This window comes from Oncorhynchus gorbuscha, linkage group LG15, assembly GCF_021184085.1.
Source record: "Oncorhynchus gorbuscha isolate QuinsamMale2020 ecotype Even-year linkage group LG15, OgorEven_v1.0, whole genome shotgun sequence".
In the NCBI taxonomy this organism is placed as follows: Eukaryota; Metazoa; Chordata; class Actinopteri; order Salmoniformes; family Salmonidae; genus Oncorhynchus; species Oncorhynchus gorbuscha.
Genome location: NC_060187.1, coordinates 28,303,184 through 28,319,139, shown reverse-complemented (window position 1 = coordinate 28,319,139; position 15,956 = coordinate 28,303,184). Strand labels below are relative to the sequence as shown.

Below are 15,956 nucleotides of genomic sequence, written 5' to 3'. Positions count from 1 at the left end.
CTTGCCTTAGGGCTGTCTATCAGCAGGGGGGGCATCCTCTCTGGGTGTGGTTTGACCCTGGGAGGCAGGGGCATGCCATCCTCCATGAAGGAGCCCTGGGGAGGGCTGGAGGCCAGGTAGAACTCACTGGCCTGAGTCATGATACGACGGTTATCTATAATCAGATGGTATGCTACCGCCAGCTGGTCCTGGAGAGAGAGACAGAGAGAATGAGAGAGAGGAGGGAAAGAGAGGAAGAGAGGCAAGAAAAGGGAGGGAGAGGGGTGGGAGGGAGAGGGGTGGGAGGGAGAGGGGTGGGAGGGAGGGGGAGAGAGAGGGGGAGAGAGAGGGGGAGAGAGAGGGGGAGTGTGTTTGTCTGTGTACTGTATGACTAAGCATGTGTGTGTGCACATGTCCAGTATGTACCTGGGGGTCTCCGCTGTACAGGCTGGACATCACCTCAGACTCAGTGCTCTCAAACTTGTCGCACACCTCCCTGACGGCCTCCTCGTCCAGAACCGTGGAGTCATAAGACAGGTCCTCAGGAAACAGGTAGCCTGGCAGGTCCTGCTTAAACCACTCATGTTCCCTACACACACACACACAAAATAACAGTTACTGTCCATGATTCTTCTATTCTTTCACTCTGGACCAACCTTGAACCACCACAAACCAGCATGTGGCTAGGTTTGCCAGTTTTATCCCATTAAAAACCTCAGCATCATCAGTAGGGAAGGTTAGAGGTCAGGTGTTACCTAATGTCTTTAATGGTGGCTCTCTTCAATGGGTCGACCTGCAGCATGAGCAGCAGCAGGGAGGCGACGGGGCGAGTGAGGTATTCTGGCATATAGAACACGCCCCCTCTGATCTTCTTAAACAGCGTGGGAACATGTTCATCATCAAAGGGTAGAGTCCCACACAGCAACGCATACAGGATCACACCACAGCTCCATATATCCACTTCAGGGCCAGCATATAACCTGTTACCAAAGCAACACATACAGGATCACACCACAGCTCCATATATCCACTTCAGGGCCAGCATATAACCTGTTACCAAAGCAACACATACAGGATCACACCACAGCTCCATATACCCACTTCAGGGCCAGCATATAACCTGTTACCAAAGCAACGCATACAGGATCACACCACAGCTCCATATATCCACTTCAGGGCCAGCATATAACCTGTTACCAAAGCAACGCATACAGGATCACACCACAGCTCCATATATCCACTTCAGGGCCAGCATATAACCTGTTACCAAAGCAACGCATACAGGATCACACCACAGCTCCATATATCCACTTCAGGGCCAGCATATAACCTGTTACCAAAGCAACACATACAGGATCACACCACAGCTCCATATATCCACTTCAGGGCCAGCATATAACCTGTTACCAAAGCAACACATACAGGATCACACCACAGCTCCATATATCCACTTCAGGGCCAGCATATAACCTGTTACCAAAGCAACACATACAGGATCACACCACAGCTCCATATATCCACTTCAGGGCCAGCATATAACCTGTTACCAAAGCAACGCATACAGGATCACACCACAGCTCCATATATCCACTTCAGGGCCAGCATATAACCTGTTACCAAAGCAACACATACAGGATCACACCACAGCTCCATATACCCACTTCAGGGCCAGCATATAACCTGTTACCAAAGCAACGCATACAGGATCACACCACAGCTCCATATATCCACTTCAGGGCCAGCATATAACCTGTTACCAAAGCAACACATACAGGATCACACCACAGCTCCATATATCCACTTCAGGGCCAGCATATAACCTGTTACCAAAGCAACGCATACAGGATCACACCACAGCTCCATATATCCACTTCAGGGCCAGCATATAACCTGTTACCAAAGCAACGCATACAGGATCACACCACAGCTCCATATATCCACTTCAGGGCCAGCATATAACCTGTTACCAAAGCAACACATACAGGATCACACCACAGCTCCATATACCCACTTCAGGGCCAGCATATAACCTGTTACCAAAGCAACGCATACAGGATCACACCACAGCTCCATATATCCACTTCAGGGCCAGCATATAACCTGTTACCAAAGCAACACATACAGGATCACACCACAGCTCCATATATCCACTTCAGGGCCAGCATATAACCTGTTACCAAAGCAACGCATACAGGATCACACCACAGCTCCATATATCCACTTCAGGGCCAGCATATAACCTGTTACCAAAGCAACACATACAGGATCACACCACAGCTCCATATATCCACTTCAGGGCCAGCATATAACCTGTTACCAAAGCAACGCATACAGGATCACACCACAACATCCTACAGCAACCATACTCAATTGGCAGACCGCGGGGTCCAGATCCGAACCCGGAATTGTTATTTGCCTGTGCTACAGACGGCATATCGGTCTGGTAATACTGGACTAGTAAAGGCCCAGTGCACTACTTTTGTGATAAAAATAAAAAAAATTGTAAAAAAAAAAAGAAATCCTATATATATATATATTTTTTTTTATTCACATTGTTCAGGGGTGTGCTCAGCACCACTACTTCCCGTGGCTATGGCGCCATTTCTTGGTTACAAAAATTCTAATAGTTCGCCTAATTTCAATATGTGACAAAACACCATCCAAACTCATCATCAAGCTGGAGGCCCTGGGCCTCAACCCCGCCCTGTGCAATTGGATCCTTGACTTTCTGATGGGCCGCCCCGATGTGGTGAAGGTAGGAAACAACATCTCCACCTCGCTGACCCTCAACACTGGGGCCCCACACAGGTGCGTGCTCAGTCCCCTCCTGTACTCCCTGTTCACCCACAACTGCGTGGCCATGTACAACTCCAACTCAATCATCAAGTTTGCAGACGACAACAGTAGTGGGCTTGATTACCAACAATGAAGAGACAGCCTACAGGGAGGAGGTGAGGGGCCCTCGGAGTGTGGTGCTGGGAAAACAACCTCTCACTCAACGTCAACAAAACAAAGGAGATGATCATGGACTTCAGGAAACAGCAGAGGGAGCACCCCCCTATCCACATCGACGGGACAGTAGTGGAGAAAGTTCCACCCACAGGATGCTGAAGAAACTCGGCTTGTCATCGAAAACCCTGACTAACTTTTACGGATCCACAATCGAGAGCATCCTGTCAGTCTGTATCACCGCCTGGTATTGCAACTGCACTGTCCTCAACTGCCAGGCTTTCCAGAGGGTGGTGCGGTCTGCACAACGCATCACCGGGGGCAAACTACCTGCCCTCCAGGACACCTACAGCACAGGAAGGCAAAAAAGATCATCAAGGACAACAACCACCTGAGCTACTGCCTGTTCACCCCGGGAACATCCAGAAGGCGAGGTCAGTACAGGTGCATCAAAGCTGGGACCGAGAGACTGAAGAACAGCTTCTATCTCAAGGCCATCAGACTGCTAAACAGCAATCACTAACTCAGAGGCTGCTGCCTACATGGAGACCCAATTACTGGCCACTTTAACAAATGGATCACTAGTCACTTTAAACAATGGCACTTTAAATAAAGCCACTTTAATAATGTTTACATATCTTACATTACTCATCTCATATGTATATACTGTATTTTATACCATCTACTGCACCTTGCCTATGCTGTTTGGCCATCGCTCATCCATATATTTATATGTACATATTCTCATTCAACCCTTCTAGATGTGTGTATTAGGTAGTTGTTGGAATTGTTAGATTACTTGTTAGATATTACTGCAATGTCGGAACCAGAAGCACAAGCATTTCGCTACACTCACATTAACATCTGCTAACCATGTATATGTGACAAACCATTTGATTTCACTTGAACAAGCATGTATAGTGTAGAGAATCATTGTGAAATATATTTTCCATAACCAAAACTATTGTACTTCAGCTGTTTGAAGCTGGTGTACAAAACTGAAAGTAAAAGACTCAAAAACTAAACTTAAGAAAGGGAAGCATAGAAATAGAGCACATAGAAATATAGAAGGTAGATCTGTTATGTACATTTGATCAGGTCACCCAAAACGTTACATATTTCAGCTTTAAGGAACTCGGTCAAGTTGTAATAGTAGAATGCAGAAGGTGCCATTTCTAAATTTGGTAGTGCATTAGCAGCTTGTATTGTATGAACATGCATAAAACATGGCAAAATGTGTCAAATTGCATGACAATAGCTTTAAACTACAACTTTTAAGTCTCCCAACAAGAAAGGTCCGAGCAGTTTGTGTCATGGACAGTACGCGTGTATGTGTGTGTTTGTTAGAAATAGACATGGTGCAGGTAGCTGAGGGTCCGATTATTCCTGGAGAGATCAGATGGGTCACGAGGTGGATGTTTGTTACTATGCCAATATATCCATCCAGACTATTGCCACCTAGGCCATTTTTGTGTCCAGACATTCTCAAATAGTATTTGAGTACCCCTGTTCTACAGTATCAACCCTAGGACCTTCATACGTACAACCTAAACACACAAAATCGGAGGGCTTGTTGTCCGGGCCTCTGGAAGTCTCTATGGGGGTGCCACAGGGTTCAATTCTTGGGCCGACTCGCTTCTCTGTATACATCAATGATGTCCCTCTTGCTGCTGGTGAGTCTCTGATCCACCTCTACGCAGACGACACCATTCTGTATACTTCTGGCCCTTCTTTGGACACTGTGTTAAATAACCTCCAGAAGAGCTTCAATTACATCCAACTGTCCTTCTGTGGCCTACAACTGCTCTTAAATGAAAGTAAAACTAAATGCATGCTCACTACTCTGGACGGTTCCGACTTAGAATATGTGGACAACTACAAATACCTAGGTGTCTGGTTAGACTATAAACTGTTCGTTCTTCCAGACTCACATTAAGCAATCCAAAATTAAATCTAGAATCGGCTTCCTATTTCGCAACAAAGCCACTTTCACTCGTGCTGCCAAACATACTCGTAAAACTGACTATCCTACCAATCCTTGACGTCATTTACAAAATAGCCTGCAACACTCCACTCAGCAAATCGGATGCAGTCTATCACAGTGCCATCCGTTTTGTCACTAAAGCCCCATATACTACCCACCACTGGGACCTGTATGCTCTCGTAGGCTGGCCCTCGCTTCATATTCGTCGACAAACCCACTGGCTCCAGGTCATAAGTTTTTGCTAAGTAAAGCCCCGCCTTATCTCAGCTCACTGGTCACCATAGCAGCCCCCACCCGTAGCATCCACTCCAGCAGGTATATTGCACTGGTCACCACCAAAGCCAATTCCTCCTTTGGCCGCCTTTCCTTCCAGTTCTATGCTGCCAATGACTGGAACGAACTGCAAAAATCACAAAAGCTGGAGACTCATATCTCCCTCACTAACTTTAAGCACCAGCTGTCAGAGAAGCTCACCAGATCACTGTACATGTACATAGCCTATCTGTAAATAGACCATCCAACTACCTCATCCCCATGCTGTTATGTATTTTGCTCCTTTACACCCCAGTATCTCTACTTGCACATTCATCTTCTGCACATCTATCACTCAAGTGTTTAATTGCTATATTGTAATTATTTTGCCACTGTGGCCTATTTATTGTCTTACCTCCCTTATCCTGCCTCATTTGCACACACTGTAGACTTTTTCTATTGTATTATTGACTGTATGTTTGTTTATTCCATGTGTAACTCTGTGTTGTTGTATGTGTCGCACTGCTTTGCTTTATCTAGGCCAGGTCGCCGATGTAAATGAGAACTTGTTCTCAACTGGCCAACCTGGTTAAATAAAATAAAGGTGAAATATAAATTTAACAAACACCTTCCAGAGATGACTTCAGGAGCAGCGTAGTTGGGAGATCCGCAGCTGGTCCTCAGGAACTCCCCATCTGACATCATGTTTGACAACCCTTTTGACCAGAGCACATCATTTTTAAACAACATTATCTTCAATCTCAAGTTCCTGACGCTATCTTGGAACTATGTTAAGAGAGGGTTAGTGTTAGGTTGTGCCATGGTTAGGTCTCTAGGCCGGTGTAATGTTTTTATTCTGCTTTACTAACCCAGTCCTCTAAGCTCCACACATGCTGCACTGATCGGATCAACTTCTCCCTAACCTTATTTGACCTTAACTAACCCTCCCAGGATCTTCTCCCTTCCCTCCTCTCTCTCGCTCTTCTCCTCTTTCTCCCCTTCTCTCGCTATGATCAAGTGACACAGGGCCTGACAGGGCTCCTTGCCAGAGTGGATATCAGACTTGCCTTTTGCTAAGCAACAACCCCCTTACTCCAAACACACGCACCCCACCCAAGCCCCCTGTCCAGAGTAAGAGTCATATAGGTGTCAGTATATTCTAAAATACAAGTGGTTTTGTTTGACATTTGCTACTGCTAATATAGTAGCTATGGCTATCTTTTTGGATAACTCAATTTGTTATGTGCATGCATGTGTGTGTGTAGCATACCAAAGTCAGCTATCTTGGCGTTCTTGGAATGGTCCAGCAGAACATTCTCAGGTTTGAGGTCTCTGTGCACCACCATGTGTCTGTGGCAGTAGTCTACCCCTGAGATGATCTGTTGGAACAACCGACGAGCCTCTTTGTCTTCTACCTAAAAACACACAATATGAGGTAAAGAGTAGGAGGTTACTAGATTATTCTATTCTAATGATACTACATACTGTCACTATGACAAATGTCACCATATAATGGCCTCTGTCTATATCCATCAATCAATCCAGACAGTCCAGTCAGTCAGTCGTATATTTCATTGACGGGGCTGTAGTGGAGCAGGTTGAGAGCTTCAAGTTCCTTGGTGTCCACATCACCAACGAACTGTCATGGTCCAAACACACCAAGGCGGTCGTGAAGAAGGCACAGCAACACCTATTCCCCCTCAGGATACTGAAAAGATTTGGCATGGGTTCTCAGATCCTCAAAAAGTTCTACAGCTGCACCACCGAGAGCATCCTGACTGGTTGCATCACCGGCTGGTATGGCAACTGCTCCAACTCCGACTGCAGGGCACTACAGAGGACAGTGCGTACGGCCCAATACATCACTGGGGCCAAGCTTCCTGCCACCCAGGACCTTTACACCAGGCGGTGTCAGAGGAAGACCCTAAAAATTGCCAAAGACTCTAGCCACCGCAGTCATAGACTGTTCTCTCTGCTACCACACGGCAAGTGGTTCCAGAGCACCAAGTCTAGGTTCAAAAGGCTTCTTAACAGCTTCTACCCCCAAGCCATAAAACTCCTGAACAGCTAATCAAATGGCTACCCAGACTATTCACATTAACCCACCCCCATTACACTCCTGCTACTCTCTGTTTATTATCTATGCATAGTCACTTTACCTCTACCTACATGTACATATTACCTCAACTAACCTCCTGTCTATAGCGCCGTTACTGTTATTTTGTTGTTGCTCTTTAATTATTATTATACCTCAACTAAATCGTGTAATAAATAATGTGGAAATTGAGCAAGTTGAGATGACTACATTTCTTGGAGTAACACTAGACTGTAAACTGTCATGGTCAAGACATATTGATGCAGTAGTAGCTAAAATGGGAAGAAGTCTGTCTATAATAAAGCGATGTTCTGCCTTCTTAACAACACTATCAACAAGGCAGTTCCTACAGGCCCTAGTTTTGTCACATCTTGACTACTGTTCAGTCGTGTTGTCAGGTGCCACAAAAAAAACTTTGCTATTAGCTCAGAACAGGGCAGCATGGCTAGCCCTTGGATGCACACAGAGAGCTAAAATTCATAATATGCATGTCAATCTCTCCTGTCTGAAAGTGGAGGAGAGATTGACTTCATCACTACTTTTATTTATGAGAGGTATTGACATGTTGAATGCAAACTACTGGCACACAGCTCAAACACCCATGCATACCCCACAAGACATGCCACAAGAGGTCTCTTCAAAGTCTCCAAGTCCAGAACAGACTATGGGAGGCACACAGTACTACATAGAGCCATGACTACATGAAACTCTATTCCACATCAAGTAACTGACACAAGCAGTAAAATTAGATTTTTTTTAAAACAGGTTAAAAAAAAACACCTTATGGAACAGCGGGGACTGTGAAGCAACACAAACATTAGCACAGACACATGCACACACACGCATGGATTTAGTCATGTAGATATGTGGTAGTGGTAGAGTAGGGGCCTGAGGGCACACAGTGTGTAGTGAAATCTGTGAATGTATTGTAATGTTTTAAAATGGTATAAACTGCCTTCATTTTGCTGGATCCCAGGAAGAATAGCTGCTTTGGCAGCAGCTAATGGGGATCCATAATAAATACAAATACAAATTTGGCAGATGTGACAAATACAATTTGATATATCACCCGTCCGTGTTTGCAGATGTAGTCAAACAGCTCTCCTCCTGAGACATACTCCATCACCATGAAGAAATCTGTAGGAGTACTGATCACCTGGTACCTACACACACACACACACACACACACACACACACACACACACACACACACACACACACACACACACACACACACACACACACACACACACACACACGCACACACACACACGAGAAATGTCAGAAATACACTTGTTCTCTTTCATTTACTTCCTTCTCTCACACAGACAGGGCTATTGTGCTGAATAGGCTGAAAGTCTGTCATTTCATTACACTGGTCTGAGAGCAGCCAACAAATGTCTACCATAGCTCACACTGTCACTGTGGCCTAACCCTAAAATGAACACTCCCAGAGAGAGAGAGAAAGCTGGAGACATTCGATGCGAGAAAAATAATATTCCTCGAGGCGCATTCAAATTACAAGTGCCTTACAGGGAGAGAAATGTACCTGCCCTGTCAATGTAGCCTACAACATTCTTATTGCAGTTGCTGGAAACACACCTTTTAAAGCAGTCTTGATGGCCACTGTTAAAAGAGGATCACTGAGTTTTCTAGTGTTACACGCATTTCTCAAATCCAAGTAATGAGTAAAATGCGCTATTAAAAATCTTTGGCAAATAGGAAATCAAACTGGATGGGCTTCAGAGATAGATTGGAGGGGTTGGTGGTCGCTGAAGGATGGGATTCTAAACTAACAAAAGATCACATATATTGTGTCCGTAAAATGTATATAGTATGTATAAGCTGGAAATAGAAGCCTGAGTGTTGTTGTTCATTAGTTTACTCCGGTTAGGGGAGGGGTGGTAGGGTTAGGGGAAAATAATAAAGGAAAATATATATAGTATGTATAAGCTGGAAATAGAAGCCTGAGTGTTGTTGTTCATTAGTTTACTCTGGTTAGGGGAGGGGTGGTAGGGTTAGGGGAGGGGTGGTAGGGTTAGGGCAAAATAATAAAGGAAAATATATATAGTATGTATAAGCTGGAAATAGAAGCCTGAGTGTTGTTGTTCATTAGTTTACTCCGGTTAGGGGAGGGGTGGTAGGGTTAGGGGAAAATAATAAAGGAACATATATATAGTATGTATAAGCTGGAAATAGAAGCCTGAGTGTTGTTGTTCATTAGTTTACTCCGGTTAGGAGAGGGGTGGTAGGGTTAGGGGAGGGGTGGTAGGGTTAGGGGAGGGGTGGTAGGGTTAGGGGAGGGGTGGTAGGGTTAGGGGAGGGGTGGTAGGGTTAGGGGAGGGGTGGGAGGGTTAGGGGAGGGGTGGGAGGGTTAGGGGAGGGGTGGGAGGGTTAGGGGAGGGGTGGGAGGGTTAGGGGAGGGAGGGTTAGGGGAGGGGTGGTAGGGTTAGGGGAGGGGTGGTAGGGTTAGGGGAGGGGTGGTAGGGTTAGGGAGGGGTGGGAGGGTTAGGGGAGGGGTGGGAGGGTTAGGGGAGGGGTGGGAGGGTTAGGGGAGGGGTGGGAGGGTTAGGGGAGGGGTGGGAGGGTTAGGGGAGGGGTGGGAGGGTTAGGGAGGGGTGGTAGGGTTAGGGGAGGGGTGGTAGGGTTAGGGGAGGGGTGGTAGGGTTAGGGGAGGGGTGGTAGGGTTAGGGGAGGGGTGGGAGGGTTAGGGGAGGGGTGGGAGGGTTAGGGGAGGGGTGGTAGGGTTAGGGGAGGGGTGGGAGGGTTAGGGGAGGGGTGGTAGGGTTAGGGGAGGGGTGGTAGGGTTAGGGGAGGGGTGGTAGGGTTAGGGGAGGGGTGGGAGGGTTAGGGGAAAATAATAAAGGAAAATATATATTTTTAAATATGTATACACCACCTTTCAATAGTTTGGGTCACTTAGAAATGTCCTTGTTTTTGAAAGAAAAGCACATTTTTTTGTCCATTAAAATAACATCAAATTGATCAGAAATACAGTGTAGACATTGTTAATGTTGTAAATGACTATTGTAGTTGGAAAATGTAATAACTACATAGGCGTACAGAGGCCAATTATCAGCCACCATCACTCCTGTGATCCAATGGCATGTTGTGTTAGCTAATCCAAGTTTATCATTTTAAAAAGGCTAATTGATCATTAGAAAATCGTTTTGCAATTATGTTAGTACAGCTGAAAACTGTTGTTCTGTTTAATGAAACAATAAAACTGGCCTTCTTTAGACTAGTTGAGTATCTGGAGCATCAGCATTTGTGGGTTTGATTACAGGCTTAAAATGATCAAAAACAAAGACCGTTCTTCTGAAACTCGTCAGTCTATTCTTGTTCTGAGAAATGATGGCTATTCCATGCGAGAAATTGCTCCACAAATTTCTTGTTAAAACAAACTATAGTTTTGGCAAGTCTGTTGGGACATCTAATTTGTGCATGACACAAGTCATTTTCCCAACAATTGTTTAGACAGACAGATTATTTTACTTAGAATTCACTGAATCACAATTCCAGTGGGTCAGAAGTTTATATACACTAAGTTGACTGTGCCTTAAACAGCTTGAAAATTCCATAAAATGATGTCATGACTTTAGAAGCGTCAGATAGGCTAATTGACATCATTTGAGTCAATTGGAGGTGTACCTGTGGATGTATTTTAAGGCCTACCTTCAAACTCAGTGACTCTGCTTGACATCATGGGAAAATCAAAAGAAATCAGCCAAGAACTCAGGGAGCAATTTCCAAATGCCTGAAGGTACCACGTTCATCGGTACAAACAATAGTACGCAATTATAAACACCATGGGCCCACACAGCCGTCATACTGCTCAGGAAGGAGAGGCATTCGGTCTCCTAGAGATGAACGTACTTTGGTGCGAAAAGTACAAATCAATTCCAGAACATCAGCAAAGGACATTTGAAGATGCTGGAGGAAACAGGTACAAAAGTATTTATATCTACAGTAAAACGAGTCCTATATCAACATAACCTGAAAGGCCGCTCAGAAAGGAAGAAGCCACGGTTTGCAACAGAAATAGAACTGTTTGGCGATAATGACCATTGTTATGTTTGGAGGAAATAGGGGGAGGCTTGCAAGCCGAAGAACACCATCCCAACCGTGAAGCAGGTGGTGGCAGCATCATGTTGTAGGGGTGCTTTGCTGCAGGAGGGACTGGTGCACTTCACAAAATAGATGGCATCATGAGGCAGGACAATTATGTGGATATATTGAAGCAACATCTCAAGACATGAGTCAGAAAGTTAAAGCTTGGTTGCAAATGGGTCTTCCAAATGGACAATGACCCCAAGCGTACTTCTAAAGTTGTGGCAAAATGGCTTCAGGACGTCAAAGTATTGGAATGGCCATCACAAACCCTGACCTCAATCCTATAGAGAATTGGTGGGCAGAACTGAAAAAGCGTGAGCGAGCAAGGAGGCCAACAAACCTGACTCAGTTACACCAGCTCTGTCAGGAGGAACGGGCCAAAATTCACCCAGCTTATTGTAGGAAGCTTGTGGAAGGCTACCCGAAATGTTTGATCCATGTTTAAATTGTTTAAGGTAATGCTACCAAATACTAATTAAGTGTATGTAAACATCTGACCCACTGGAAATGTGATGAAAGAAATAAAAGCTGAAATAAATCACTCTCAGCTATTATTCTGACATTTCACATTCTTAAAATGAAGTGGTGATCCTAAGACATTGACTTTTTACTAGGATTAAATGTCAGGAATTGTGAAAAACTAAGTTTAAATGTATTTGGCTAAGGTGTATGTCAACTTTCGACCTCAACTGTATATTTTTCCTTCATTGGAGTAGGATATCATTTTTAAAAGTCACCAGAACGGACCTTCTCACAGTCATTCTCCAACCCAAAAATGGTAGATCACCCTGCGACCTGTAATATGCTGTGATATGTGCTTTTGTCAGTATATGTTTACACCCCCCCCCCCCTAAACACACACTGAGTCTATGTGTGTGTATGTTGTACTCACAGTTTGATGATATGAGGGTGCCTGAATAGTTTGAGGTTCTGTATTTCTCGTTTGATCTTGCCCACCACGTCCAGACTCCTGATTTTCTGTCTGTTCAGGATCTTCACTGCCACCTTATGACCTGTCAACTGGTGCTCTCCAACTACCAGACAGACAGGACAGACAGAAACACACATGAACAAACTGCAATGTTTCTGGTCAATTGCTGCAATGTAGGCTATAAGGCACAAATTGTGCTGATGGGACACATATATACTGAACAAAAATATAAAACGCAACATGTAAACTGTTGGTCCCATGATTCATGAGTTGAAATAAAAGATCCCGGAAATGTTCCATACGCACAAAAAGCTTTTTTCTCTCAAATGTTTTGCACAAATTTGTTTACATCCGTTAGTGATCATTTCTCCTTTGCCAAGATAATCCATCCACCTGAAAGGTGTGACATGTCAAGACGCTAATTAAACAGCATGATCATTATACAGGTTCAACTTGTGCTGGGGGACAATAAAAGGCTACTCTAAAATGTGCAGTTTTGTCACTGCTGATGAAAGTGGGGGGTTTGCACAAACAAAGAATTTCTGCACAAACTGTCAGAAACTGTCTCAGGGAAGCTCATCTGCGGGCTTGTCGTCCTCACCAGGGTCTTGACCTGACTGCAGTTCGGTGTTGTAACCAACTTCAGTGGACAAAGGCTCACCTTCGATGGCCACTTGCACGCTGGAGAAGTGTGCTCTTCACGAATAAATCCCAGTTTCAACTATTGTGTGGGCAACCGGTTTTCAAATGTCAACATTATGAACATAATGCGCCATGGTTGCGGTGGGGTTATGGTATGGGCAGGAAATAAACTGTGGACAGTGAACATAATTGCATTTTATCGATGGTAATTTCAATGCACAGATACCGTGACGAGATCATGAGGCCTATTCCTCCATCAGCATGATAATACACGGCCCCATGTCACAAGGATCTGTACACAATTCCTGGAAGCTGAAAATGTCCCAGTTCTTCCATGGTCTGCATACTCACCAGACATGTCACTAACTAAGCATGTTTGGGATGCCATTTAATAAGAGAAGTCGAACAACATTCCACAGGACACAATTAAAGCCTGATCAACTATATGAGAAGGAGATGTGCCACGCAAGACAAATGGTGGTCACACCAGATACTGACTGGTTTTCTGATCCACAGCCCTAGTTTTTTTAAGGTCTCTGTAAATCAGTCAAATATTTCAAATTGTTGCATGTTGCGTTTATATTTCTGTTCAGTGTAAAAACCTGTGTAATTAGCTATCTAGCGCGCTCCAAACAAGTGTGTAAACTAACGAGGCACTGGATTATTTCTCTCTGATATGAAAGCTAAGGGACATATCAGCATATGTTTCGAGAACCGGTTTGAAAGCGATGATAGTTGACTTTTCGAAACGTTAAAACACCGCGTTGGAATTGTAATTCATATGGAGCCAAATGTGAGCGAATGTAACCGCTGAAAACACTGCATACGGACATAGGTTTTTTTTGACAGCTAGGGAAATGTGTGCTGTAATGTGTATACTACTCAGCTAAACATGTATTGCCTGATAAAGAACAGAATCGTAGCTGTTTCATAGTAGCCAACTTGCCATGAGTCAGAACATATCTATTTCCACATTACTGGACTAGCTATATCTGTTCACAACAGTAAGTAACATACAGTTAAACAGGTTAAAGACAACACCAATTACACTAAGCCTAAAGCCTACACACATTAACTACAAGGTGAATAAGTCAAGTGCGACCTGTCTGTCTCCGTCTGTCTGTCACGTTGTATTAACATTATTATAGTCTGTCTGTAGCCACACGGTTACTGGCCGTCTGTAACAATATTGTCGGTCTGTAACAAAGAATAAACACTTATTGTTGGCTAGTAGCTGGTTACTCTCCTACTAATGTCTCAAATCTAACACACCACTTGCAGCGCAGTGGGAGAGGAAGGGGATGATTCTAGAGTGGGGTCTGCATTCGACAAGGTCAAGTTGAGACTGCTGAGGGGAAGACGAGGTCATTTAATGAGACGTTCTAAATTCTCATTCTGTCCAAGCCATGGGATAATTCACACATTGCTTTGATTGAGTAATACTGGTGATGATGAGCACTATTTAGCTATAACATTACGGTTTATTTTAGTTTTAAAATGTCCATAGCCACAAGACAAGTTTAAAGGTCTACTGCCACTAGCAAAGTCAACCTTCGACATTCACGGACGGTCAGACGTTACAATTACGTGCGAGTTGTTTGTTTACACCATCATTGTTGCCGAAGGAAGCCTAATTATCCATATAAATCCTACCATTACTGATGAGACTGGTCAGGGTAGAACGAGCTAGCTATGCTGCTGGAAGAATTCACCTTAAACAAACCACATTCTCCACACATAAACGAATACAACCGTAATATATTCTAGCCTATTCGTAACCACGCAGCCAAAGCTACGTACTTCGCCTAGCTATCTAAATAGCCCACCACAGAGTTGGGGACGAAAACACAGGCTACGAGTATTTACACTCAATAACAGAAAACGTCCCACGACATAACCGTTGACAAGCACGCGACTTAACTCTTTACTTTGCCGAAGGTGCCGACGCCTAGAGTGTCTCCGAGAAGATAATGTCCGATCTTCACTCGGCCGCCTTCGTGTTTCTGCTGCCGGTCTGCCATCTTCAAACGGCTCTGGTAGGCTTGAGCTCTCTGCTCTGTGCGCTGAGCGCGACGTGCTCGGCAGTGTCCCCGGGACACTGGACAAGCCAACTACTCTCATCTCGAATATCAACAGCGCTCTGCCGTGGAGCTCTATTGCGCGACGAGAGGAGAAGCCTCTAGATAGAGGCTTTTTTTGTTAAATATGCCTGGGTCTTGTCAAATATTGGGTCAGAAATCAATTACAGATCATGTAATTTATTCTAGATAATATAAGATAATTAATGTAGCCTGTTATTATATACTATCCTATACTACAGTCTTGTTATTGCCCTTGTTCTCTCGCCAAAGTTACATTTACGTTCCCATAAACTCAGTGCCTATCAAGAAACGCTAGTTCAGGAATGCTGACATCTGGCCTTCAAGGCCAGCAGTAGGCCCAGGCTTCTGATGTTTTGCTTTCTCTCTAATCAAATCAGACCTGGGGCACCAGTGAGTGGACTCTCTGGCCAATCAATTAACTCAGGGAGAAAAACATCACTAATTTGTCCAGATTGGAAAAGAGGGGTTATTTCTGAACAGTGCACAGTTGGATTTTTTTCTAAACAAGGGCACATTTGAGTGTTTCTACCACTAGATGTCAGACAGAGCTCAGTGTTGATCCCCTGGCCTCCTATACTCATTGGTGTTGATCAGTAACACTTTTGTGCCTGGGACCACTGCTCCTCTCTATGTCTATGAGGTGCACTGACAGACAGAAGACAACACTACAGTCATGGCCAAAAGTTTTGAGAATGACACAAATATTAATTTTCACAAAGTCTGCTGCCTCAGTTTGCATGATGGCAATTTGCATATACTCCAGAATGTTATGAAGAGTGATCAGAGGAATTGCAATTAATTGCAAAGTCCCTCTTTGCCATGCAAATGAACTGAATCCCCCAGAAACATTTCCACTGCATTTCAGCCTTGCCACAAAAGGAGCAGCTGACATCATGTCAGTGAATCTCT

At 44.4% G+C, this 15,956-nt stretch overlaps 1 protein-coding gene across 3 annotated transcripts in view; it reads right to left on the bottom strand.

Moving 5' to 3' along the window:
* The window catches only part of LOC123996857 (5'-AMP-activated protein kinase catalytic subunit alpha-2-like), a 21,046-nt gene extending 5,711 nt beyond the window's left edge, over positions 1 to 15,335 (bottom strand). Inside the window, exons 1-8 of one of the 3 annotated variants that reach the window (XM_046300637.1) lie at positions 14,867 to 15,330; positions 12,265 to 12,406; positions 8,329 to 8,422; positions 6,435 to 6,579; positions 5,793 to 5,880; positions 735 to 959; positions 406 to 568; positions 6 to 188 (exon numbers count right to left, since the gene is read on the bottom strand). In XM_046300637.1, coding sequence (XP_046156593.1) covers positions 6 to 188; positions 406 to 568; positions 735 to 959; positions 5,793 to 5,880; positions 6,435 to 6,579; positions 8,329 to 8,422; positions 12,265 to 12,406; positions 14,867 to 14,966 — 1,140 coding nt within the window. In that variant the 5' untranslated portion in view covers positions 14,967 to 15,330. Of the gene's footprint in view, positions 1 to 5; positions 189 to 405; positions 569 to 734; positions 960 to 996; positions 2,220 to 5,792; positions 5,881 to 6,434; positions 6,580 to 8,328; positions 8,423 to 12,264; positions 12,407 to 14,598; positions 14,816 to 14,866 lie in introns of those variants that run through there. The other 2 variants (XM_046300638.1, XM_046300639.1) reach the window with 2 other exon arrangements.
* Positions 15,336 to 15,956: the final 621 nt, after the last annotated feature.